At 43.0% G+C, this 27,904-nt stretch overlaps 1 protein-coding gene across 1 annotated transcript in view; it reads left to right on the top strand.

The window, feature by feature from the left end:
* ABHD12 (abhydrolase domain containing 12, lysophospholipase) overlaps positions 1 to 27,904 on the top strand; it is a 37,118-nt gene that overhangs the window by 4,003 nt on the left and 5,211 nt on the right. The window contains exons 2-6 of the mRNA XM_041468155.1: positions 14,666 to 14,790; positions 18,152 to 18,257; positions 23,098 to 23,164; positions 25,238 to 25,283; positions 26,498 to 26,627. Coding sequence (XP_041324089.1) covers positions 14,666 to 14,790; positions 18,152 to 18,257; positions 23,098 to 23,164; positions 25,238 to 25,283; positions 26,498 to 26,627 — 474 coding nt within the window. The remainder of the gene's footprint in view (positions 1 to 14,665; positions 14,791 to 18,151; positions 18,258 to 23,097; positions 23,165 to 25,237; positions 25,284 to 26,497; positions 26,628 to 27,904) is intronic.

Here is a 27,904-nt window from a genome sequence, read left to right as displayed (position 1 = left end):
AATAGCCAGACTATAGATGTGAAGTGTGAATTTTGCCTTTCTCCAATTCTCCTACAAACACTTGTTTGCTACAAATGTTAGAACTTGTTCCTGTCTCTCTGCATGCTGTGGAGCAGTGAAGTGCTTCAAATCCCATGTGTGTGAGCTTTTTTCCTTGATACTTTTGTGCTCTGCCTTGCTGGAGAAGCTACTGTCCCTTTGTCTGTCCCTGCTCCCTTTGCTGCTGGAGACCCCCCTGCTGCTGGCACAAGTCCCTGCACGGGGCAGTTTTGGGACCCTTCTGCTGGCTGTCCACCCCACAAGCTGGATGTTTTTGGGCTGACACTACAATTTGGTGTAGTTTCAGTTCCACTGTAGTCAGCCTTGTTCTTGTTGGTTGCGGTGCAGCTTGCTCTTGGGAGGCAGAAGGTTGCTTTTACAGCATTTCCTGGGTATTTTATGAAAATGCAGGGAGGTGCTGAAGGGAAGAGGGTGCAGCAGCCTGCTCGTGTCTTCCCCTCTGATGCAGCTGAATTTTCCTGGAACAGTGAGCGTGCTCAAGCGTGTCAAATGCGATGTGTGGTGACCCTTGGTGCCATCCTGCCCCAGCAGCTGAAGTGCTTCGTGCCTTCCCATGTCTCTTTGGATTTAACCACTGGGATCTTCCCTCTGACAGAAAACTTGGCCATCTCTGTTATCTGCCCCTCTGTCCTCTGAGTGCCCCATCCTTATATCTCTAGACCTAGCCTCCTTTCTTCTGATGTTACTTTTTTAGAAGCATTTGCAGAGTCTTTTATGATTATTCTAGTCTGTTCCATTGTAGCAGAGATGACAAATACTGGAATTGTTCTCCTGCAAGTTTTCATCAATATATTTAAGGGTTTTTTTTTTTTTCCTCAAGTGAATTTTATGCTATTGTCTCTCTTAATTGCTGTCTTCAGGTTAAACCAGTTACTTGTCAGGGCTTTCAAAAGAGGAAGGAGGCTGCCTGCATAGAGATATTTCATCAATCATGCTGCTTTTTCACCAATTCCACCTTCCTACTGGGTAACTGCCTCTATTTCAGTTTTTCTTGAGCAGAGTTCACAAAGGAGCTGTGAAATGGTTTCCAGTTGCTTGCCTGTTCTTTCTTTCATAGTAAATACAGGTTGAATCACAGTCCCTCCAATGGGTAAAATATGAAAAAACAGTTTCCTTTGTGTGAGGACTTTTTGTAGCATGTGGGGCTCTTTTTTTGTTGTTGGTTGTATTGTTTTTTGGGTTTTTTTTTTTGTTGCAGTTCCCTTGAAGAGCATGCACAACAATATTTTGCTCAGATATGTAAAAAATGGAGTTGTGTAACTTTTTCCATGTGTATGTCTGCCTTTTTAAAATTTTTTAAAAATTATTTATTTAAATGGTATTACAGTAGCTCAGCCTCCTGTTTTGTCCTGTGCATTGTCAGCCATTTTGGCAGCTATGGCTGGGGAATGCCTCTGAATTGCTCCCAGGTTACCAATTTGGGACATTAGGTATTCGTTCTCTGCAGCATCTTCCCAGTTTGCTCATCTTTTCCAGCCATTATAATTCTCTTTCCTTGTGCTCATCTTCTCCCCACTCTTTCTCAATGACACATTAGTCATTCGGCAAAAATAGCAATATTTCCTGCAATGTGGGGAATTATTTGTTTTATTATTGTGGGTTGTTTTAATTTCATAAATATTTTTTTTAGGATTTAAAGATTTGTGAAGCCACAGTGTTGACCTGTAGCAGTTGTGTGCCTCAGTGTGTTACTGTTACAGCCTGTCTTTTATTCACCATTTTCATCACTGACTTTGGGGGTTTTTTTGATGTTAACTAGGTGTGGTTTACTCTCTTAAGCATCCCTTGAGACTCACAGCATCCTCCTGCAGGTTTCTCTGTATGACCTAAAATTTCTTTCTTTGGATCCAGCGTGCCCATGAGCCTCTCTGGATTTTCTGTAATAGAGCAGAGCATTTTTTCTGCTGCATCTGCTCTGTTGTGTCTTTTAGTCTCTGAGCAGTTTGCTCAAGTCCTCCTGCTTCTCACAGAGCCCTGTGCTCAAGCAGGCGTGTTCAGGCTGAAGAGAGTTTGCCCTCTGGTTTTGTGTTGGTCTCCTTAAACTCCTGATTTCCTTGTGGTGACATATTTCTGACATCATACTTGCCCCTGGGTGCAGTTGCTCTGCTTTGATGGCTTATGTCTGAATTAATAATTACCATGGTATTGCTAATTACTACTACTTTACAGTACTTTCTGCTTGGGAGCTGTATGAATTGCCTCTGCTTGTTTGATATACCTAAACTTCCCTTGGGTTTGGTAACTCCTGGGACCAGCAGCGCTTCCCAGTCATCTCTGGAGTGAAGGTGCCTGTGGAGATCAGGGTCTTCTCAGCATTGTCACATTCTCTTCTGACCTTTCTGGCATGTGGTTGCTGAGCCAGAAATCAAGTTCTCTGCAGATGCAGCCACAGGTCACTGCAGTGAATCTGTAGGTTTTCTCCAGGATACAACGTAGACGCGTTTCTTTGTGGTGAAAACAACATTGTGGTGTTTTCATTAAAACTAATGATGGTGACATAATTTCCTCTCCAGAATCCCCTTTCTGCTGTATGTTCAAGAGGCCTGGTGTACCCCAGCAGGACTTGTGCTGTATTTGGAGAGTGCTGCCAGCTGAGTCTGGGCTCCTTTGAAAGGAGCAGTGCCTACTTAGGAGGCTGCAGCCAAGTTGCTTTATCCTCCTAGGCTTGAAGGGCAGGTCAGATTATTTTGGTAATCATGTCAGGATGCGAAATTAGTGAATTCTACAGCAATTCCCCTATAAAACCTGGGGTTTTGTGAGCCCAGTGGGTAGCTGTGCTGTGTCCTGTTGCTGGAGCTCCAGCAGCAGCTGGCTTCTGGCATGGGGAGTGAGTGACTGCAAGCAAGGGAAGTTTACTAAGGATGTAATGTGAGAGCACTATGTTAATGTAGCCGTGACTGAATCAGTACCGCAAGAAGATTAAAAGAAAGTGCTTCAGCTGTATTAAAAGGGTAACAGGAGACCTAGGAGACTTTAAAGCCATTAGCCTGAGGTGGAGTCAGTGCAATTTAAATTGCAAGAGTTAATTTGAAATTCAGTGGAAGAAGATTTAACAGTTAAATATATATATATGTATATACTAATGAAAGTAGATCTGTCCTGTGGAAGGACACTGTAAAATGTATAGGTTTGTCAAGATTACAGCCTGGCTGATCAAAGTATCAGCAGTAAAATTGTTTCTCCAAAGCACTTGACTTTGTACTGTAGTTTTATTGACATTGCTTGCACTGCTAATGGAAAGCGTGATATCTCTATTGAAAATTGGCTCAATGGAGAGAGAAACAACCGGGAAATTAGAGTGGGATTGATGCTTGAGTTCAAAGGTGTGTAATTTTGTATATCAATCATTCCACGGATGAGCTGGTTATCAGTTACTATTGATAAATATGGGAGGAGGAGAGGATTGATAAGGGTTGATGGATAGGGTAGTCAGCAGTTCAGAGCAGATGGCCAAATAGTGAAAAGGTCACCAGGACACAAGTAAAGCTGGCAGGATGGTGGGGAGAGAGGGTAGGGGTTGTAACAAGGACAGGAATGGTGGCAGAGTGTGAAGCTGTTCTAGGTAAGTCACCTCTGTAAGCTGTCATGTGTCCCTGGATATCCCTTACCCAGACAGTGAGGCTGCCACCTAGGCTGTGGACTTTTGCCTTGCTGGCACGCATCTCCTTCCTTCTCTCTTTCTCTCTAAGCAGCTGGTGAAACTAGTGCAACACTTGGCTTCAGAAATCTGCCTCTTTCTCATTGAAGGCAATTCAAACTTTCAAACAGCATTTCCTAATTTTAGACTCTATCACGTGCCTTGATCATTCACTGAGCTAACAGGAACCATGACTATTTACTTTCCAAATCAAAGTGTTTATTTAACCCAGATTTATTTCAAGATTGTAACTCTTACTGGGAAATAGAGTAATAGAAAAGATTGTTAGACTAGAAGATTAACTTCTAAAATGCAAACACTTGAAAACATTCGAGATAAGTTCCACAGCTGCCCTTGTTCAAAACTATCTGTCCAATTTGTACCCACTTAAAATGGTTGTTAATTCCTCTTGAAAAAGAGATTAGTGTTGAGTAATAAGGGCCATAAGGTCATGCGAAGTCTCATCTCCCTTTTTGCTAAAAGTGTGCAGAATAAAGGATTTCATGTAGCATAACTGAAGAAATGAATAAATTGAAGAATATGTGAATAACTGAAGAAACCCTTTAGGAAGGGTACTCTTCAGTGGCATTGTGCAAGCTTAGAGCAGAGAACAGAAAATGTATTTACCCTATCCAGAGCCTGGTTTCCCTTCCCCGGGCAGTAAAGCTTCCCCTGGGGTGACTATTCTGAGACAGAGGAGCCTGCACTAATGAGGATGATGTAAACTGGAAACTTGGAGTCAGAGCTTCCAGGCTGCAGCATCCTTGCTTTTGGAGCAAAGCGTGTTCAAGGTGTTTGAGAACTAAATAGATGTTAAGGCTTCTTACAATGCTCAGGAAGGGAAGCCTGGCACTCTTTTCTCCCTTAAAGCAGTCCGATTTCACTTTTTGTAAAGTTTTGATTAGTTTCAGAGCAGCTTCAGGAAGCAGGAATAAAGCTGACAATACAAGTTTTATACTGCTGAATGTGAAAACTGTGAATTGCACACAGTCATTGGAAATAGCCCATTCTCTTGTTCTTGCAAATTCAGCAGAAATGCAGTGACTGACCTTTGCTTTCAGTTTCCGATAGCCTTGTGCTGTCTCTTATAAAGCATTATTTTCCCCTTTCACTACCAGAGTAGGGAGCACATTTCATTTTAAACTTTGGCAGGCTGATGTGCAAGTGCTGCTTAGCACAGTTGGTCAGATCACGGTGCTAATGACACCAGGGTTGTGGGTTCAGTCCCTCTATGGGCCATTTGCTCAGGAGTTGGACTTGATGATCCTTGTGGGTCCCTTCCAACTAGGAATATTCTGTGGGTCTGTTTCATTTCCCTGCAGTTAAGTAAAAACTCCAACACCTGGTTTTCGCCTTGGAGTTTGTGGTTTTTGGTTGGCTCTTGAAGGTTTTGTAGTGTTAGCAATGGCTTTGGTTTTAATTGTCCTTAATCTTTTTAAGCCTTTGTCATTTTGGAGTTCTTTCCTCCACGAGACAGCAGCTAGAGCTGGAATCCCCGAATAAAGCACAGATGAACACAGAAACAGATTAATCTGCCTGGCTATATGCAGAATGACCCCCTGTTCAAAGTATGTCAGGGCCAACAGCAGTTCTATATCTGCTCATACATCTGTTCTTTAGCTATGGCTGTTGTTTTATGGCCATGCACTGTTTGTTAAGCCTCCCTTTTTAAACGGGTCACAATTACAGAGGACACTGTGACAGCCAGCTGAATGTAACTGTGCTGGGCTGACAGTCAGCATATGTAATGTTTTGGCATTGTTTAATGTTCTTGTTTGCTTGTATGCTTCCAGCGGGGAACAGTTGGTCTATTGTAATCAAAATGTATTGCAAACGATGTGTTCTGAATCTAAAAGGTGGCAGTATCACTGCTAACACAAAAACATTCTTTTTCTTCAGGCTTCTAAGGAATGGCTTCTGATCTCTGCCAGCAAAAGTAGAGCTTTTTCAGCTGGAAAGTAGAAGATGACCATTTTCATGTATTTGGAAGGAAAAATGTCTACAGTACATAAATGAATCTTTTGCTCAGGTGATGTAGATGAAAGCCAGAGCCACAGAGCCTGCTACTAGTGGTAATTCTCAGGCTGTGTGGCTGCCTCACAAGAACTGCTATGTGAAAAGATGATTTCATGCTTACAAGTTGTGCTGCTTGGAGATACAGATCCGTTCCCTCACATGTATCCACAAGAACAAAGAGTGAACCTGGATTCTTGCTCTTGCTGCAAGGTTAACCCACGCTATGGTCCGTCGGGTTTACAGCGCGTTAACAAGCGGTAATTGGTGGTGGGGGAATTGGCTTGGCTCTACTGCGTGCTGCCTCAGTTATGATATGCATTCAGCAGGCAAATGGCTTTAAATGTAGGTTAGGAGCTGTTGTGGAGCGTTATGCATCTGAGCTAGTTCTGCTCTTGAACCTCTGCTGGTGCACCTTGGTACTCCCCCCGTGAAGGTGAGTATGATTGGGAGAAATGAGAATTTCCTGCTCCAATGAAAACCAGACTCGGCTGGTCTCAAGCTTCTGTTTTGCGCTTCCAGTTTCAGTGTTTCAGTCTTTTGGTGTTTATGTTCTGTTTTTACCTCTTTCATTAGCAGATAGCCAATGTGTTCCCCAGCTCACAGAGTAGTGAAAGCGCTATGCCTTTAATATAAACCTGCTGTCAGCTGTGAAATGAGTAAAAAACTTAAGAATTTGGTAAACACTGTGGAGGGAGTGTACTTGCCACCGCTGTTGTATCTCAATGCCAAGCTCGACTAAAATCTAGTGTGGGTGACTTCAGATTTTATTAGTGTCAGCAGCATTGCTGGTAAGCTCTGGAGAAAGTATGTCCTTAGAATTTAAACAAGGGCTCCTACCAGAAAGGTTTGGGCACAAACAAAGCGGCTGTTGCAGAAGATGCATTCAGGAAAAGTCAACAACCTTAAAACCCTAATCCCCAAGCCTGCTCTTCTGTCCCAAAAGTCAGTTGTTCAGTTGCTGAGGGTTTAATTATTCATTGTTTGCTACATACTTAAAATGACAGTAGCATCTGCCCCTTCCTTTTTAAAATGTAGCTTTCAGGTTAATCTTGTCACATGCAGTTCACACTAATGCTAATACCGGTGTACCCAAACATTGAGAAATAACATAGTTGCTGCTTAGGCCATGCTGTCAGCATGTATTTTAAATAAATTGGTGCTGTGTTGCCAAATGTTCAGCCCATTCTTGTCTCCTGCTCTGTGAAACATGTAGATTTCATGCAATTGGAATGTTGTTATCAAGACTGATGTTCCAAGCTCCTGTTCTTCAAAGGATGTGCCAATGTATAGTGATTTAATCAGACAAGCTGTGTTATTACTGTATTTAGGGTAGTCATCTTAGACAGTGGTTGTGAAGAGGAGAGCCCAAGCCGTGGCATTGGGAAGGGATGGGGTGCTGATGTTCCATGTCCCTGTCCTGTTAAATGTTGATGAGAGCCTCGCTTAATTTGTTCTGCTTTGCAAGCGTGTTCCATGGACAAAGACGCATACATTACCTGCAAGCTGCTCTGTTATTTCTGCTCATTAATGCTGTACACTGACCTGCCTTTCCAAACTCCCTTCATGGGCTTGTTTTTGTTTTTTTCCTGCAGCGCTCTGAGTCCTGGCATAACCTCTGCTGGCATTTCAGTGCTATTGACCTGATCAGCAGTGCTTTCCTCTTACCCTGAGTGCTGATGCCACATTTCCCCCACTTGATGCATCAGGATCTTGATTCTTTCAGGTCCTACCCTGATCTTTCCTTCTTCTCCGAGATGAAATGTGGTTATGAGGGTCTCAGTAGCTGGAGCTTGATGGCCCCTCCTGAAAAAATTGAGATGCTCTCCTTTACTTTGCAGTTATATCTCTTGGAGGGACAGAGCTAAATTCTTGACTGGCTAGATGCTTCCTTCTTGCTGTTTACTGTTTTAAGTTAATACTTAACCACTTGATATTAATCAGAAGGAGGCACAGAAGCAGTCTGTGAGTCTGGGCTGTAAGAGGGGAACAAGGTAGTGAAGTAGGGGAATTTGTTTAAAGAGATTATCAAAAAGCTCAGCTTGCTTTTCTTTTGTCTTTTTGGTTATTTTTTAATGAAAACCCATAGGCTTTATATTTGTTGCCTTTCCCGTACCTTATTAAGCCAATTATTCCTGTTAATTTGTCTTTTAATTTAAAGAGAAACAGCAGAACATCCCAAATCTTTGCTTCTGGATACACACTATGGAGTGCTGTAGCTTTTCTGGGGCTGGGTCTCTGCTGATGGAGGCTTGAATACCTTGCTTCATCCTAGTTTTAAGGCAAATATTTAAGAAGGTTTGCTTAGTGTTTTATTCACCTCTCTCTCCCACTTTTCCATTGATGCAGATAGAAGCATTTAGCAGCTTTAGCCAGATTTTGAGGTTTGGGTAGCTTTTTCTGTTTCTGTCCAGTGGGCAAATTATTGAGATTTCTTTGTATTCTTGTAGCCTTCTTATTTTCTGTGAAAAATCACTGTTCAGTGAGAATGCAGCCAGTCTGATTTGTTGCATGAACCTGGCAAACTTTAGCCCATTCAGCTCAGCTCTGGGTCACCAGAGGGAGGTTGTGAAGTGTGGGCTGTCACACTTTGCCAAGTGTTTGTGGGAGGAATTAAGTGGACAGCTGTGTAAGGTACTCTGTCTTTTCTAGGATGAGGAGAAGGGACTGGGTGGCTTCTTGGGATCTCCTGTAGCCTCTTTGCTGTTCATGTATCTGTGACATGACTAAAACAGTCCCTGAGTTAAAATGCTTATTTTAAGTCAAGCGATGAACATTTTAGATGCCACAGTGATGAGAGCAGTAGGATCAGGTATAAACTTGCCTGTTGCATCTTCTGTACCTTTGATGGCATAGAATAATAGTGTACCTTGTATTAATTGACTGATACTTCCACACAACAGATCTCTTAATGCTTGGGTTTACATGCAGATGGATTTGTACTTGAATTATAGAAGTTGTCAAAGAACAAATAAGGTACCTGGACTTTCCTACCTCATGCCAATAGCTGAAAGATCAGACTGTCTTTTGAAACATCAAAAAGCAAATCATGTCTTTCACAGATATGGCATGTGTCAGTAACAATTAATTCCACTGCTGGATGTCTGAAAAATTGCTGAGTCCTTTATCCTTATAAAAATATGCTCTGCATGGCTCTGTGCAATAGAGTACCTTCATTATTTTGAATAAGTGATACTTGTGTTTTAGCCCCAGCTGTCAACTCAGCACCATGCAGCTGCTTGAAATAATCACATTTTAAGACTAGTAGTTGTCTTCCTAAGTAATCCAGTAATTATTTAGGAAAACAAGCACCATCACTTTGAACATCCCTCCTTTCCTACTTCTTTGCCCAGCTGTGTATGCTGATCCATGATGCCATATGGTCTGGAATATCCCTTTGGTCAGCTGGGGTCAGCTGTTCAGCTGTGTCCCCTCCCATCCTCTTGTACACCCCCAGCCTCCTTTCTGGTGGGGTAGTGCTCTACTGCAGTTTAGTTTTTGAAAGGGAGACTAGAATATTTCTTCAGGAAGAGCAAAGGTTCAAGATTTTAAGGAACTTTATTGTAAGAGATGGCAAAGGAATCTAGTAGAGGTAATTTTATTTTATTTTCCAGATCTTTCCAAGAGCAAAAGTTTTCAGGAACTGGTTGAAACTAAAATTCTCTGAGAATGCAGTTTACTATGCAGTTTTTGTACATGATATTTTAGTTGTTTTGTGAAATAAGTTGGGGTTAGGGGGGGAAAGAGCAATGCCTTTACATTTGTGTCTTGTTTCCAGGATTGGGGTTTGACCTTTTTTCAGACGTTTGCTTAATCCCTAGAATAGGAAGATGTGTTTGGAGGATTTGGTTTTTCTCTTTGTGTTGTTTTGCAGAGAACTCATCCTGTTAAAGGGATCTTAGTGCCAAAGGGAGGGATCAAGTCACTCAGATGCTTAGAGTTCTGGCAAATACTACTGTTTCCACTGGCTTTCGTCGATTCAGGGAAGATCTGTTTCAGGATTGGATGAATTTTCTATAATTCTATCTCCCATTTCTCTATACAGTACCTACAGTGAAGCAGAATTAAGAGTTGGCTGCAGCTTTCATTGAGAATTTTCTATATCAGTGCCCAAAATGAGTTGTGTTTGCCTGTTTGCCCATGCAGGTTTATTCACTGTGCACAGAAACCAGGAGAGGGCAAACCCCTGGACTTGAGCATCTTTTCAGTTTGCATTGAGCTGCACATAAAGCAGCTTTTGCAGCAAACCCGTAGGGTAAAGAACTCATATTAATCTTGTAGTGGAAAATTGCATTGTTGGGTGTTGCTGCTCAAGCTGTCCAAAAGCTGCTGGTACCAAGTCCGGATGGAAAGGGGAGACACTGCCTGTGAACTCAAATTCAGGAGCTGAGAGGCTGATAGGCTTCTTCCTTTTTCTGTTTTAACTTTTTGAGAAGGAACAAGTGAAATACAATGAAAGCCTAATTGGATTGGGTGGCTCAGGTGGTGGAGGAAGAAGAGGTTGGAGGATCCTTCAGGACCTGCAAGGGGGCCTGTGCAGCAGCACTGTCCAGGCTTTCTGCAGAAAAGGAAGATGAGTCCTCTTAATGATCCTACCTGGGCTAGAAACCATCACTTGTTCTAAACAAAGCTAGCAAGGAAAGCTGGAAGGCTAGCTAGGGACCTGATGTGTGGGCTTTTGCATGACTGCTGTATTGTTTCTTCGTGTTTCTTTGTGCCCCTGTATGCCTTGGGACTCTGCTGCAGTTTCCAAATTGTAGAATAGGTTGTTTTTGATACAACTCTGTTTACCCCCAAAAAATCTCACCAGTCCTTTAAATTTCCTTTGGCCCTCATTTTTTTGAATCTTTTGCTCATGTCTTTATCTGCCTCCTGATTTTATGCTCTGAGGGAACAAATGTATTGATTTGGGTTTTTTAATATGTTTCTGTTAGGAAAGTGGGGGGATATGTTCTTGTTATGCCATGTATTTTGTTTTTTTCCTCTACCACCCATAAAGTCACTTCTGTCACCTGGTGATCAGGAGGTACCTTGCGTGATCAAGCTCTTGGCTTCCCACATCCTGTGCTCTGAGTTCCTGCTGGGAGAGCTCTCCTGGTTTGGAGAGCTGGGGACACGAGGGGCTCCAGAGCCAGCCAGAGTGACAGCATTCACTGAACAAACAGAGCCTCATGCTCTGGTGTCTGCAGGGGTTTTGTTTCACTCTTGCCCCAGGCAGGTCACAAAGGGCAGGTGGGCTGTGGGTGCATTTGTCTCTAGATCCTTTAGGGACTGCAAGCACAGCCTGTGTGTGGTTCTGAGAAATGTTGTCCTTGCTCTGCTGCAGCTCTGACGGGATCAGTTTTATTCTCTTGTTTCACCCTTGGCCTGCCCTTTCACCCTGGTAGCACATCTGATCAGGAGATGCTAAAGGAAACACTCCTGGTGTAGAAATGATTCAGATGATCTGCAGGAGAAATTATTTTAATCTGGATGCCACCAGGGCATGGCACAGGAGTGTGGTGGTTGGGCATTGTTCATGAAAAACCTCCCAGGTTTCCTGGAGAGGAGGGGGCTGCACTCAGGAGAAGCTGTCACGAGGGGACCCCCAGCTTCTCCTTGCCAGCCAGATACTCACACTGTGCCCAAATGCAAAATGTGCTTGTTCTGGGTGGATGTGGGACCTTCATCCAGGTGTAAGCCATGAGGAAAACCTGTTTCTGATGTCACACTTCCAGGAAAGACTTCCTTCTGTCAGACTTAAGTATGTCTGGAGAGGGAATGTGCTTTTCCATGTTCACTTCAGGAAAGTGCATGAAGCAAAAACTACTTCATGTTTTGCCTGTGTTTGGACAGAATCCAGATGTTGGGAAAAAGCCTTTGGTAAAATGGGAAAATGTGAAGCAGGGGGGAAAATGTGATGCTGGGAATTTGATTTTATTTTGAGCTGACTTGGGGTTGGGTGTTCTGTGTTGTTGTTTTGAGGTTTTTTACACATTGCTTTATATTGGTCCAGGAAATCAATTTCTGATATTCTTAAATATCTTCAGTTTGCAGCTTCTTATTTTCTACATCACTTATATTTTCCAACTAAGACCTGCTGAGTTTTCTGGTGAAAAGATGGTGACAAGTATGTTGCTTTTGCCTGAGCACACCAAAATTTCCTTTTGCAGGGCACATATTTCCTGAAATAGCTTTTCTACCAAGCGATAGGAGTTTAATTTAGCTAAATTGCTCACCTGATAATTTCATAATGTCTGTACTTCAGCGTATATTCTTGGATTTATCAGGAGAAAAGCTGTCTGGTGGATAGGAGCTTTGCCCTGGTTACATTGTAAGTAGACATCTCCCTGGAGATGAGGTGTAAATGTCATGTTGCTCATTAGCATCTGACGTGGGGCATGGGAGCAGAGAAAGGGATGCCTCAGTTCAGTCTCCAAAAAGGAGAAACTGGAATCATTCCTGAGCTCTGCCAGCCTTACCTGGGCCATGTCCTCCTCAGTGCTTTGTGTTCCTGCTTCCAGCTGGTGGCTGGGCTGTGGGAAGTGCTTTGCCACCCAGATCTTTGGGGAGCCCCTGTTTTGGCGTGCTCTGGTTGTGCCTGGAGGAGTTACGACCTGCTCCTGTTGTCTTCCTAAACGAGTAGGGTTTTTATTCTGTAGGAGTGAAATCCTGGCACATGCAAAATTCCCCTGGGAATTTTGGCTCTTTTTGCAGGATCTAGGCCCCAGGCAGGAAAACTTGCTGGAAAGCCCCATCCTGCCTGGCTGCTCCCCTGTACTCTGGTTGTTACTGGGAGCGGGGTGAGGACAGAGTGTCCTGGTTTAAGGAAATTGAAGGCAGGGACACTCCAGAATGAGTTACCTCCTCTTTTAGCTTCAACCACTCCCTTTTTGCCAATAAGGAGAGATGAAAGGGAGTAGATCTAAGTGAAAAAAATAACTAGACAAAGTGTTTTAACAAAACACACTGTTCTCATTGAAGAGAGCTAAGTTACATTTCAGTTGCTCAGCAGTTAAATGTCAGCTATCCTTTAGTGATCCCCCTTTGTCTTCCACAAATCCATTCCAGCTATGAAAATAGGTGGTAGGTGCTGATGTAGAGGTGGCTGTGGAAAGCTGGGTTTAATCTGAGAGTAGGGAGCAATGATCAGCTCAGTGGTTAGCCCAAACCAAATGTTGTGTGGGTTTTTTACCCAAAGTTGTGGGCATAGGTGGGTCGGTCTGAGGCTTTGGTACTCACTGCTGTTCTTCTAAAGCCCCTGTTTTGTATCATTTCCTCTGCTAGTCCTTTGCTGTTTCTGCTTTTCTTTCTTTAGGAAACTGGGCTTGAGGTGTGGAAATGTCACTGGAAGCCTTGATGGAGTTCTTTACCTCTTCATTGTCAAATTTGCAGTGGGAAGTATAAAAATCTGTTGAACCTTTCAACGTGGGCTTGATGCAGCCACAGCTGGGTGACAGTGTCTTAGTAATAGATTTTTCCCCCTTTTGAAAAATGACAGGTGCTTTAGCTTGTGAAGAAAAGGGCTTTAATTTTGGCAGTGCGTGTTTCTGAAGTCCAGAACGTGGTTCCAGGGTGAGAGGAGGCAGACAGGCACTTGCAGCCATGTAGTAGTGTGGTGAAGGCAGGTTTTGGATGAATGAGAGGATATCCTCTTCCCCGTGAGCACCTCGGCAATCATGCCAAAAACTTAGGGGGAGATTGGAATGTCTCCATTTTTGCTGTGCTGAAAAAGTGTTCCTGAGAATCTTGGCTTTTGGACCACAAAAGCTATTGAGATTTTGAAAATTTTGGTACATAATTAAACTATTTCCATCCCAGTTCTGTGTGTACATTCGTTTTTCTTGCACAAATGTGTAAAAACCAGACCTTTAGGCTCTCTATTTGACAATTTCAACTAGCTGACAATGGGTAAACCCTCTTAGCTCTAGTCTAGAGCAAGTTTAGTGTGTCAGCTCCAAGAATTGCCAAATGGGAGATTAATAATTTCATGCCTTTTGGAAAGATTGTTCTCTGATTTCAGCTGCCTGCAGTTCCCAACACTGAGAACTGTTTGCTCACTGGCATGGAACATGATTCTTGCTCAAGACTGTCTGCTGAAAAGGAACAGAAATTGTGTTGCCTGAAGGCTTCCCATGGATTTTAGTTCTTGATTGCAGGGCTGGTTGAGAAACCTCAGTGCACATGAAATGTTGGTCAACTAAATCATTACACATATGCCTTTATGTAAACATATGTGCATATATAGAACACATCTGAGCATGTACTTGGTAGTTATTCTGATACAATAAAGGGAATTTTGAGATATATTGCTTGATTAGCTGCTGTGTATTACTTGATTTTTTTTTGTTAGTTTTTTTTTGTTGATTAGGATTTCTTTTTTGGTAGCTTATTCTTAATAAGAATACTCAAGAGAAAATAGAGATATGGTGTTGGGGCAATTCTTAGAGAATAATGCTGCAGTTTATGAAATTTATTATATATTTATCCTTTTAGCTGGACAAGGCAGAATGTCTGCTCCAGTCTGTACATGAGATGATGTGTAACTTTATCAGTCTCATTATACACAGTTCCTCAAAATATGTGAAAATCTAACTGAACAAAATCTGATAGTGATCTAAATGGAAGTATGGTTGGGTTACTTTTTGGAGATGAACATGTGATATGCATTCTAGAGATTCTGAAATCTGCTAAGTTAGCAGGAAGGAAAGCTCTTGTTACAGAGTCTTTTAAAATGTAATCAGTAGGGAGTTTCTATTCCCTTTTTCTAAGCTGTATGTCATCAGCTGGTATTTTGGTTACTTCTGCTTCTCTCAAACAACTGAGGCTACACAAACTGTTTGAAGTTAGGTTTTGTTTAAGGTGTAAATGACCAGATTTTCAAAACCACCAGGCATGCAGATCATTGTGAAAATTGCTCCATAAAAATTCTGCTGTATTCAGCTCTGTCTTTCTATTTTTTTTTCTTTTATACAGGCGATACGGATTATGGTTTCGATTAAGGAAATTATTACTCTGGTTGCTGGGAGTGTACATAGCCATCCCATTTCTAGTAAAACTTTGCCCTGCTATTCAGGCAAAGCTGGTCTTCCTAAACTTTGGTAAGTGATGGGTGGGTCAGTGTGTGGGTGAGAGGACAAGGGGAGGGGTGTCTTGGGTTTGTTTGCCTTCACTTTCACCCTGCATGTGAGCAGCTTGTGAAGGACATGAACTTTCACAGGTTGTAAACTACCCCTGACTGTGGTTTGGAAAGCATTCTGTGTGGCCCTGGTGGTTGCTGTAGCATGTCTTTGTACAAATAGTGACCAAACTGAAGCCAATTTTCAGCCAAAAGAGTTTTCCTTCAGGAAAACTGTGTAATATGTCAGATGTGTTTTTCTGAGGGGTTCCACACAGTTGTGTGAGTAGACAGCAAGCAAGTGAAATTAAACCCAGCAATCTAAATTTGCATTTAAATCTTACTTGTATTTCATAATGACATTTTGAAAATTATCTTCCTCTCTGTCAAAGCTAGAAGGACCAACTATGGATACATTGTTTTTTACATAACTTGTTTAATTTTGACTGCGTGCTTTGCATCTTCTCACACCTTGGATCGTGGCTGCTGTGAAGTGTCCACATGTGCAGGGCAGCTCTTGTGCTTTGATTGTCAGAACTGACGTCCACATAACCTGAATAGTGCAGGTTTCAGTGATTTTGCTTTTGCAGAGCTTTGTTAGGTCTCACCGAAGTTCCTGCCTCTGCTCATTGACAAGTGACCAAAATAATTGTCCTGTAGCCTGTTCTTGTTGCTGTGTTTGCCAGGTTTCCTCAGTATGGTCTACAACGTGTTTAGAGTCAGGACAGAGATCTCTAGGGAAATTGTCCAGAAACCTGCCCTGGAGGTGGATAGTCAGGAGTAGCATGGAGAATGGGCCAGCTTTTGAAGGAGTATTCTGCTCCAGCGGTTTTGGAAGTTCACCCCTGAACAAATACAAGACCTTGGTAACGTGGCAGAATATTTGGAAGAAAATCACTGTGGCAGTTCCAAAAAGGGGGAAGTTGCTGCAATGTGTTGGGCCCTGGTTGCTAATTATTGGACTGCTCATCACATCAACTGCAGCTGAACCAGACTGAACCTGTGCCAGGAGCAGTCGGCCCTGCACAGAACAAGAAATCCAAGACCAAACCAGTTTGTGTAGTGAGTGATGAAGAGGAAGCAGGGCCCTCACAAGCAGAGGAAGAGGCAGGGCCAGAGATAATCACCTGATCCCTACCCCCAGGTGAGCTGTGAGGTGAGTCCCTGGTTACCTGGCTGCTCCAAGGAAGCCAGGCAATTGGGTTCCTGTCCCAGGATGCTGGCATTGGCTGGGGATTGGGAAAAGACCAGGAACTCTCAGCCTCTGGAAGTGGCTCCTGTGGAGCATGAGGGAAAGATATCTTTGCAAGGATGACCTTTTAGTGCACTGAGACAAGTGGGACACCGTGGAGCAAGGTATCCAGTACATGAGAGAATCAGCTGTGCTGGAGGTGATCTGTAAGGATTCAAAGAAGGAGCAGTTCCTTGTGAACCCAGATGACATCCAGTGTACACAAACCGTGTGTTGGAAGTTCCTCTGGAGCACACCAGCGTCATGTGTCAGCTCACTGGCACTGATGTGGAAAAGGAGACCAAAAGGTGGACAATTTGGTTCCCAAACTCCTGCTGTATGAAGGAAACATCTCCTCCCTGGTATGAGCCTGAGTCTCATCCGTGAAAAGACTGTCCAAGGAATGAAAAGTTTAAATTAAAGGAGAAATTTAAGAGGACCAAATTAAGGAGGACCATGGGCAATTCAAGGAGGAAATGTCCCATGTCCTGCCAATACAGACCAGAGTCTCTGCTGCTGAGAGCAGTCACATCCCTGCTTGGAAGAGAGGGTTCACACCACGAGGCACGCTGTGGTTTGACCTGCCGTGGTGGTAAAATGTCAGTGATGCCACCATAATGCAATTTTCTTCATTCCTTCAGTAGCAGAATACAGGCCACAGTTTGCCTTCACCTGGAGAGGTGTACACCTGGAACTGACTGTCCCAGGAGTGGAAACACAGTCTCCCTGCCTGCCATGGACTGATCCAGACTGCACTGTGAAAGGATGAGGCTCCAGAACACTTGCAGTACAGTGATGACATGATCATTTGGGACAATACAGCAGAGGAAGTTTTTGAGAAAAGGGAGCAGATGATCCAGATCCTCCTCAAGGCCAGCTTTGCCACAGAACAAAGTAAGGTCAGGGGACCTGCCCAGGAGGCAAGATGGACATCATCAGATTCCAGAGGACATGGTCAACAGAATAGCAGCCATGTCCCCACCAACCAGCAAGAAGGAAACACAGCTTTCCTAGGAGCTTTGGGTTTTTGGGAGATGCATATCCCAGAGGACAGCCAGACTCTAAGCTCTCTGTCTTGTGACATGGAAGAAGAATGGTTCCAAGTGGGGCCCTGAAAAACAACAAGCTTTTGAACAGATCAAACAGGAGACTGCCCATGCAGTAGCTCTTGGGCCAGGCAGGACAGGACAAGATGTAAGTACCGTGCTCAGCTGCTGGGAGGATGGTCCTTCCTGGAGTCTCTGACAAAAGGTACCTGGAGAGACTCGAGGATAACCTCTGGGGTTCTGGAGTTGGGGATACAAAGGATCTGAATTTCTGGCTGATGTTAGACCACCACAAAGGCACGGAGAAGTTGCATGATTTTCCCAGAGCACTGGTAGAAGTGACTTGTGTGGATCCAAGAGGATCCACAGCCCTCATGAGGTGCAGCAGGTGGTGGTGCCATGCATGACTTGTCTGGGACACTCCCAAATGCTTTTGCATAAGAGCAGACACTTGCACAGATAAAGATTTGCAGTCTGAGGGCCCACATTTGTCAGGTTAACATTGGCTGTTGTCTGCATTGGTTTTTATGTCTGTGTGAAGTTTAACAGTTTTTGAGAGGGTAAGTGAAGTGAGATTTGGCTGTCACCATTATCAGTATTTATTTTTGTGTCAATAGCACAAAAGCTTTGGTGTGTTAATTGCTGTACCACTGAATCTCAAGGAGATAGACTTCCTGGTTCTGCTGTAGTGGAGCTCCATTTTGTGGGAAAAGACTGAATCCAAATCAGCTAACCCACGTCACTGATACAGCAGAGATTTATAAAGCAGACTGGACAGAGATGGTTAAATATTTCTCAAAGGAAGTTCTGTCTTCCCCACCTTCTCTTAATTTTAGCCTGTTCCCTGTTTTATTGGTAATTTCCTGTGTCTTCTTACCTTGCTCTCCTTGCTGTTCATGTTTTAAATCACAGCTGTAGCAAATTCATCCTTTTACACAAAAAGGTCTTCCCAGCACAGCAGACCAGTTAGTACAACTCTCCAGTGCTTTGATTAAGCAGTTTTGTAAGAAAATAAATTAAAATTAAAATGTTTTTTTTTTTTTTTTTTCTTTCTCTTTTCATTTCAGTGAGGGTCCCATATTTCATTGACTTGAAAAGACCACAGGATCAAGGTTTAAACCACACCTGTAATTATTATTTGCAGCCAGAGGAGGATGTAACCATTGGAGTCTGGTAAGGAATCCAGTTCTGTGCAGTATGTGCCATGCATCTTTATCCTTCTCTTTGTTCTAGATGTTGCCTGTTCAGTCTTTTTGCTGTGCATGCTCTCATTTGTGGATACTTGTATTTTCCTCTGCCAAGTGGCCGAGTTCATGTTGAGAAGTATGCAAATCTCTGGGGCTCATCTGAGCTAGGATCAGTAATGCAGAAAACACAGTCAGACAACCTGTGCATTCAGAGAAACATCCAAATTTGGAATTATAAAGGTTACAGGTCTGCATCACTACAAAGATCCTGCCTCCAGATCAGACCAGACCCATGGAGTTAGATGTTTTGTCATTCAACTCTGATTTGTATTTTGTTTTGTAAAATACATGTGGGGGAAGATATGAAAACAGATCAAAGTGTTCAGAGTAGGAGGAAGAAAATTCTGTTCATAAAACATATGTAAGATTTGGAGAGTGGGTGAGAACGGAACACACAGTTTACACTCTTCACAAAACAAGTGACAGTGTCAGAGCTCATTTGTCATTTCTTTCTCTCAGAGATGGTTTTCTGGTCCCAGGTAAGGACAATTCATTTTAGCTCCTTGCTTCCCTGGATTGTGTCAGGTATGGAGGGACGGGGGTGTTTGCTTAATGCAGACAGTGCTGTTCAGTTTGTGAAGTGCAGGATTTGGAGTTTTCAGTTGTCTGTGTAACTTAGATGTGTCCTTTAATGCAGTAGAGATTTTCTCTTCACTGGTACATCACCTTTAAATGGGATAGAGATGTTCTTGTAATTATCATTAGGACATTTGCTTTCCTTTAAGTAAATTTTAGTGAAAAATATGTTTAGAAACTTGAAAACTTCAATCTTTCCAGGATAGCCTGATAAATAGTGGTTTGATTCTTCACTTGCACAATTAAAATTCTACATGTTAAGCTGTTAAATAAGATTTTATTGCAGTTTTGAGATTTGTATTTTGTTTCCCTTGCAAGTGTACTGTGTATCTTTGCTAAAACAGAACTTCCAGCTTGTGGGGGCAATTCAGAGGCTGTCATTTATCTTGATATTTATGGAAAATTTTCACAAAAGTTTGGAACCTTGCTTTTAAAACCCAGTGCAAGGTCTTGTGTTTGGTACATTTGTGAAACAAAGTCCTCAGCCTGCTTTGTTTGTAAGTTTGCAAAAGTCTTGGGGCAGAACAGTTGTATTTTTGAGTCTCTCAGTTACTGAGGCTTTTTACCTCTTCAAGACCTTGGTGTCTGCTGGCTGCATGCGAGCAAGTCCATTTTTGACATTGCTTTCCCCCTGCTGGTTTGTGCTCGGAGCTCTGCATCTGGGGAGGATTGCTGTGGTGGGTGCAAGCTGCTCTGCCTTTCAGGTGAAAAGGCGTGTGAGCGCTCAAGTTACTTCTGATGGCTGTAAGCCAGCCCCCTTCTCACAACTCAGATGGTTGTGGGCATGTACTTGCTTGTGTTTGTATTCTGATTATCCAGTTTAATTGCCTGCCTTCTGTTCAGTCTGTCATTCCTCTTTCTGTTCCACCGCTGTTGAATTCTTTCTCGCAGGCCACCTAGGTACATTGTCTGAAGAAGAACTGCTGGGAGTTAAAAATTCCTGCCTCTTGTAGATTGTAACTTTTTCAGCTAAAATGTTACACCTTCAAGAACCTTGTGCCTGAAAACAAAACATTTTATCTCCTCCTCAGAGCCTAGGCTCCTCCTTTTCTTCAGATTGGCTGTAAAGTCAGATATGCCTCTTAATCACTGAACATTCTTTCCAAGCCCAACTGCCTTTGATTATTCTGTACATCTGCTGACCTAGCAGTGAATCTTGTTTATGGTATATAAGTATGTTAATTGAAGTAATTAAGTGCCATAAAAGCTGAGGAACTGTGATTATTTTGCCAGAGCAGCAGGAAGTTCAGTAATTGTGCCTTTGAAGTTCAGTGCCTTGCACAGACAGCTCTACATTTTGAAGGCAGTGGTGATGGAGGTAAAATGTAGAAATAAGTGTAGCCACTGCCTTTACAATTTGACCATTTGTCAGCTAATGATGGCTTTGTTTCAGGATGTGTTTTCCTGGCTTGTCACAGCTTCCACACCTTCAGAAAGACAAGAAAAGCTCCTTAGGGGCTGTAGTGATAGGACAAGGGATAATGGTTTTAAACTAAAAGAGGTTGATTTAGATACAGGGAAGAAGTTGTTGACCAGGAGGGTGGTGGTCAAACACTGGCACAGGATGCCCAGAGAGGTGGCAGAGGCACCACCCCTAGAAACATTCAAGGTCAGGCTGGAAGGGGGTCTGAGCAAACTGGTCTAGTTGAAGATGTCCCTGCTCATTGCAGGGGATTTGGACTAGATGGCCTTTGAAGGTCTCTTCCAGCCCAAACTATTTTATAATTAAAACCAAAATAAAATTAAAATTAGTTTGGTGCTTCTCCTTTTAAAAGAAGGCACATACATTTTATGGGATGATCCATGTCCATTATTGAATGTGTGAATAGATTTGCTGCAGTTGTCAGAGATATCTGATATTCTAGTTTACCTTGTATCCTCTGCTAGAAGCCAGGAGGCTGTGACCCTTCCTGAACCAGGTGATGGAAAGTCCTTCTTTGCAGTACAGTAGTCTGAATTGAGACGGGGATGGTATTAGTGCTTCTCTGTATGTGACTCACAGGCATTAAATAAACCTTCCAGTTCCTTTTGTGAGTTTTATTTTGGTAATTAACACATTCTGAGGAAGGAAAATCAGAAGGAAAGAGGAAGGTTATGTGCTGATCTTGTTTCATTACTGCATCTGTCCAGGACATTTGTCTGGACCAGGAGCACTTCTAGCACTTCTAATTTTATAGTTGACTGTTTATTGGCTGAAGTAGCAGATCAGTTCTCTGTACTTTGTTGCTGGTTGCTAAATACCATTAATGCAGTGTGAAGATATTTCTCAGGATCATGTTCTTCCTGACACCTCTCCACATGTTACAGTTCTTTTGTTTGTTTATTAGAACACTGTCCTTTCTCTTAAAAATATGCATTTACAAACGAGTATCAGTCTCCTGCTGAATTTTGAGTGCCAGTTCTTGGGATGTTTTTCCTTGATTGCATGTTCTTTTGAAGCTGATGTCTGCCCATAGATACTCTTCAAGAGCAGCAACGTTGCAGGAAAACAAGTTCCATGATGTGAAGTAAAGAAACAGTTTTAGCTGTGCTGGTAGTGAAGGTTTGCTAGCCTCTACATCACAAGAAGATTTTTCACACCAATTCTTGTCTCAGCAGTGTGCTTTTCTTGTTACAAGGGCACAGTGTGGAACTGTGTGCTGCAACCCAGGAAATGCATGAACAGATGGGTTTTCTGCAAACTGCCCTTGCCTTCTTGTGCTGATGCATTGCAAGGTTTAATCAAATTGTAGCATTGTTTTTCAAATATTTCTTCACTTTTTTTTTATTATTTGCCTTGATTGGGTGTAGCAAATAATACTAAGGGAAACTGGTCTGCAGCTTGATGGTGTCTGTTTGGGGCCAGTATCTCTGCTTTTTGTGTATTGATTAGATTTCCTTCTCAACTCCCCCAAGTGCTGCTGAGATAAAGGACTGAACTAGGGATCAGTTGCATATTTCCCATTTCACTCTGTGCTCTGGAGGAGCTGGAGGTGTCTTGGCTTTGCCATTTCAGATTTAATGTGTGTCTCTGTGTGTTTGTTTCTGTGCTGCACATTCAGTCACTTGTCCCAGCGCTGCTTTACTGCTGCAGGCTGCATTAACCACGAGTAAAAGGCACTGCCTTGGCTTCCTGGTTTGACTTGAGTGATCTGAGGCTGAGGCAAAAATGTTGTGTACTCAATCCCCTTAGAAAAAATTCCTCTGTTGCACTTCAAGGAAAGCATGAAAAAGCACAAATGTGTGCATGTGGAAGGTGACTTTTCAAGCAAGTGGATCATCATCCTCAGGCTTGTGTGATTCAAAATGACTTACAAGCAACCCCTTGCATTTTGCCCTGAGTGTTTTTGACTGGATTAGGTGTTTTCTAGCATGGTTGGAGCTGACAGCTTTTGGTTGGCAAGTGCATGTGTTCTTAGAGGGAGATCTGGCATTTTGGATTAGAGGCTGACCAAGCCAATCATAGTATGAAAGTTCTGGAGTCTCATAAGTGCAAGAGTACATTCACTATTATACCAATACTGGATTGAAGTTTGAGTATGGATTAGCCATGTCATGTTGTGCTTATATTTTAAGGTATGTAATGGCACACTCATATTCCTTTCCATTGTCTAGGTTTCAGGTTATATTTAAAAATAAAAGCAAATTCTTCCCCTGGACTTTACAGTTTTCATTTCTGCTTCTCTCTGCTCGTGTTTTTGCACATGTCCTTTCTTTCCCTGTGCTTGGAACCAGGTGAGAAAATCTAAGGGCCACCTGCTTGGCTTAATGTCATGATTTCTGTTGGGAGCATCAAACTTCTGAGAGTCAGGGCTACTGGCTGGGGCAGCACTTGTGGCAAGAGATCAGGGTAGGCAGAGCAAAAAGGGACAAGCTGTTCTGGATGTATTACAGGCTTTGGAAAAGGCAGATGGCAGGGTGGGTTGAAAAGTTCATTTTTACTTGCTGTGAGGCAAGATTTACATGGAGAAGTTGACTTCAAAATTATGTCCTGCACAGCTCAGCAAAGCCTGGCTGTCTCCTTGAAGCCTGTGACAAAGCATTTATGGTGTTTCTTATGTTTGGCATGTTTTTGTTAGATTGCCTGAGGCAGTTGGGAAATATGTTTCTGGAAAATTAAGTGCTCAGATGTGGTTGGTTTGGTTTTTTTTTTTTTTGTTGTTGTGTTTGTTTCTTTTTGTTTGGTTGTTTTGTTTTATATTTTTCTTTTTTTCTCTCCTTTTTTCTTCATCGATGGCTCTTGCCAGAGGAGGGGATCACCGGGTGGAGCTTTACAAGGTGAGTGGCTGCCTGTGTTGTCCAAACAGCTGCTTTAACACCTCAGGTGTGCACAGTAGACTGCTCAGACAGCCCACTGCCAACAGGCACAGCCCCTGGGGCTCTCAGTGTCCTTCCAGTAGGAAGCCTGTAATGGAAAAGGCTCTGTAAGCTGTGAGCAAACACACTTCTCCCTTCTTCAAAGGTGTTTGAAAGGTCTTTTATTTGCTGTTGTTAACTGCCAGCTCCAGCTGAGCTAACCAGCACAGTTTCTGGGAAAAATCAAGTTTTATTTAATTACAGCCCCAATTTGATTGAGTAGTGTACTAATTTAAGCTACCATTTAAGAGCATTCAGCCTGGGTTTCCCTTTAATTAAGGCACAGTGCATTTGTATGAGTGGTGCCATCTCAAGTGCAGAAGCTTTTGTAGAAAACCCAATGAATTCCCCAGGTGTAGCACTATGGTGTGAGTTATATGAGAACACAGCTGCTTTGAGTGTTTTGTCTAATGATTTTAGGGGCAATTTACTTTATTAAACTCTCTTTTGGGTGAAATTCCCACACACAATTTCTTGGTCTCCTATCACACATTTCTAAAAGAGACGTAATTGTTTCTGTTGGTTCATTTCAGAGAGGTCTGAGTCTGTTCTTCTCTTTATTTGTGTCAGTGTTGGCACTCATAAAGCTTTATTGCAATTTAATGCAAGATCCCCTGCTGCAAAATCTTTTAAATTCAGGTTGCTTAGAAAATAGTGTTTAGCAACTCCAAGAAGGCAAGTGATACTTCATTTCCTTTAAGAAACTCCAGGTTTGTGTTTATTCCAGCAGAGTGAATCATTTGGGATGCTGTCCTTTTTGCTGGTCATTTTAATAGGCCTTCAACACACAAAACATGTATAGAAGACAGGTGAACTCTCAACAGATTAAATAATTTTTAATGGCCTGGAAAAAGTGAGATTGTATATGATCTCTTAGCAGTAAAACCACATTATAAAGCTAATAAACAAACGTTTCAGGAAGAAACTTCATCTTCTGCATGTCCAGTCAGGGAATTCAATGTGTGAGTGAACATATAAAAATGTCATATAATGATTCCATTGGAAACAGCTGTCCTGCTGCATCTAATTTGTCTGCTGGGACAATGGAAGTGCTCTCTCCCTTTCCAGTCATTTGTCTGTGTGAGTTCCACTTGATACTGTGTGCCTCAAAGTGGTTGTTTAATTGTTTATAAATCTACCCAATACATGTAATCTCTTAAAATTGTGCTATAATTATAAGCTCTTATAATTGTGCTATTATATTACTTATAATTACACTTAGTTGACAAGTGTAATTTCATTTGTAGACTACAGCAGTCTCAGTACCACCAGAAAGGGTGTTGGTTTTATATTTCCTCTTTAGAGTATAGCATAATACTAATATTGCTTTTTTTTTTTTTTTAATAATGTATCATACATAGACCACAAGAGAAACATTTTAATAATTTTGTAACTTTGTGTTGATTTTTGTCTACCACAGAGCTATCAGGTTCATATCAAGCAATGGTAGCTTGGAATGCTTGTATTGGTTTTACCAAGGCACTTTTTCCAAGCAAGGTGGTCTAACATTGAGTGGTTTTACTGACTTGTAACAGATTTTGTTAGGATTACCATTGGCTATAACATGAATATTTGTAATAGAGCAACTGCACATTTTTGAGATATACATTTAAGCCACGGGCTCCTATATGTTATTCTTACATTTATGCCAATTTGAGTAATGTAATTGAAGCAGTTGTACTCTTTCACTGGAAAACATGAAAGTCTTTGTAGGGGAAACAGTAGGATATTTGCAGATCTTAAGGTCAAAGCTGTTAAAGGGATAATCAACATCTTAGGTGGCCTGATATGAGCTCCAGGAAACAAACAGAGAGTAAAACCAGTGGGCTGAGATTAGGGTTTGGAAAGCTCTGTGCCTGCTACATTGAAAAGCTGTAAATTGGCCATTTACCATGTCAATAATTTTATAAAATGAATCCCTGCACCTTGGCCTGATGCAAGAGCATGGCTGGTGTGCAGGACTCTGTAAGGGTTCTGAGTTTCTCTGCCTTCCAGGTTCTCAGCTCCCTCGGGTACCACGTGGTGACGTTCGATTATCGAGGTATGTGGGCTTCTTCTACAAACCCTGGCTGCCAGCTAATTAGGTGTGGGTATTGCTTCTCTTTTTTCCCCCTCATGGGTATCTAGAGAATTTCCAGAAATTTCTTTCCAGTGCCTTCCTGTGTAGCAGTGCTTCCTGATGTCCAGCTGGGTGGGCTGTGGCTCCTGTCTGTCCTCGTGCACAGGGCTTGTTGATTGGGAGCTGAGGAGCAGAGAGTGAGCCAGGCACACAGGCTGTCACAGCATCCACTGAAGGCACTCCCCAGGGGCACATGTGGAAGCTGGTGGGCTTGCCTAGGTGTAGTCCTTTTGGATAAGATCTAGTTGACTTTCCTAAGGTCACACAGGGAACTGAATTTGCACTTACTTCCTTCTAAAAGCTCGTAGAAGAGATAAGACAGAGTAAATGATTTGCTAACAATACTTGGCAGAAGCCATGACTGCTTTGCACCTCTGCACCAGCAGTCAGGCATCTGCTGCTCCTTTTTTACCTTCTTAGTATTGAAGCCATGGCTGCAGTGTAATGCCACTGCAGATACAGGAAAGAAATTAATCCATTGCATTTTTATCAAGAAGACACCTGGGAGAAGTTTATTTGTAGGAGCTTGTCCTGTTTTTCAGTCCTGCTGGCAGCTGCTTCTCTGGCTGCTTATTGAGCATCAGAAGGGATGTGGGGTGCTGGCTGCTAAGAGCATACAATGTGTGGATGTGCTGCAATGGTGATGGAGCCAGAACAGTCAGGAGGGTGGAAAATTGCTGGAGGGCACTGATTGAACAGCACAGACAATCTGATGTCACAACAGCTCTGTGAGACATGGTTGGGTTTTGGCCCTAAGCATCCAATCCTGTGCTGTCAGAGACTCCACTTACAAATTGGTCACATGCATGCAGAAGCAGGGGAGGTTTGGGAGCTGAGCTGTTGCAGGTGGGTACGTGCGAGAATGCTGCTGCAGCAGTGTTTGAGATCCAATCTTTGGTTTTGTTGTTGACTAAATCTACAAAAACTCCTTGGCAGACAGCCAAGTCACCTGGATTAAATGACTGTGAGTCAACCAGGGCTTTCAGCCCCAAATCATGGAGGTGCAAATCATGGAAGTGAGCAGCAAGTACCCATGTCCCAGGCCCCTTTGCAGTTGCAGATGGGCTGCATGGGAGGAGCAGGCTGGTTCTGCTGAGCAGCTGGAGCGATTCTCAGCAGGACTCTTTGTGTTCCAGGCTGGGGTGATTCAATAGGCAGCCCTTCAGAGAGGGGAATGACCTACGATGCCCTTCACGTCTTCGACTGGATAAAAGCCCGGAGCGGAGACAACCCTGTCTATATATGGGGACACTCCCTGGGCACAGGGTAAGCATCTAATCTTAGTGGCACTTCTAAAGAAGCAGCTTCTAAAGAACATTAAGCACTGACCTTGGATGAAGGTGCTGTTTTGCAGTAATCCCTGGGCTGGCTTGGCTTGGCATCTGTGGCATAATTTCTGGAGGGTGGCTTCCCCCTTTGCGCTGTGCAGAGTGAGAAGGGCTACAGTGAATGACTGCAGCAATGGATCTTGAACCTTCATTGTCCGCAGGGTTCACGCTAGAAAGACACTTAGAATAATAGATTGCAGGTTGTCTTTCAGAGCAGAGCATCAGACTTCTCTGGTATTCTAAAAGTCTCTCAGACCAGCCACGCTTGTGTGTGCCTTGTGCTTTCCTCCTGTCCTGATGAACATGCTGTGTGTAATCAGTGCTTGGGCAGATGCTTTCATGACTATGCTGCTGGCCACCTCTGATATTTGCGTGAATATGCCTGGTACAGGGAAGTTCAAGGTGTCAAGTGCTTTTGCCTTCATGTTTTTATTTCCTTCTTCCTCCTTTCCATGGTTGTCTGGAGGCGAGTCATGTTCAGCACCACATGCTCTTGCCCTTGTGATTGGTGGAGGAGCAGAGGGCAAACACAAGAGTTACCTTTGAGTTGAGTTGTGTACAGATAAACTGTAAGACCACAAAGGCTGTGAAACACATGATGGGACAGGGAGGCATTTCAGGGAAGTGGCTCTTCATTGCTGTGACACTAAACACCCTGCTTAGTGTGAGAGAAGATAAAGACTTTTTCTTGGCTCGTCCTCTATATTTTTTGCCCTGTTCAGAATCCCTTTCTGGGTCAGAGCATGCTTGTGATGTTTCCCAGCACTGCAGTCAGAGTGTCCTGAGACTGGTCCCCAGCTGAGTTCTCTAGTGATCGCAGCCAGTCTGGAGTTAAAGGTTTGTGAAATGTGCTGTGCTTGGAGGACTTGGCAACTTTGGAAATATCCCTGTCCCATTAGGGTGATGCATAGGGGAGACCTTGCTGCTTTCTGTCCCAGTTAGGGAAGCTCCTTGCAGTGTAGCCCTGGGATGCTGCACTCCAGCTGCCTGGAACACAGCATCCCTCTGCCTACACCCTGCATTCCCCTCTTGCTTGGTCAGCCCTTGTGGTCTGGAGGTAGGAGGCTGTGTCACACTGCTGTGGATGTGCTGGGAGCCTGAGGGCCACGTGAAAGGAGTCCATCCGAGGGGATGCCTGGTGTGTTTCTTCCTTGGACTTGTTCACTTAAAACACAGGCCCTGATGTCACTTGGGGCAGTCGGGTTCGTGAGGCTG

Source organism: Pyrgilauda ruficollis, unplaced genomic scaffold (genome assembly GCF_017590135.1).
Source record: "Pyrgilauda ruficollis isolate IOZ18807 unplaced genomic scaffold, ASM1759013v1 scaffold211, whole genome shotgun sequence".
In the NCBI taxonomy this organism is placed as follows: Eukaryota; Metazoa; Chordata; class Aves; order Passeriformes; family Passeridae; genus Pyrgilauda; species Pyrgilauda ruficollis.
This window is presented reverse-complemented; position numbering and strand designations above follow the sequence as displayed.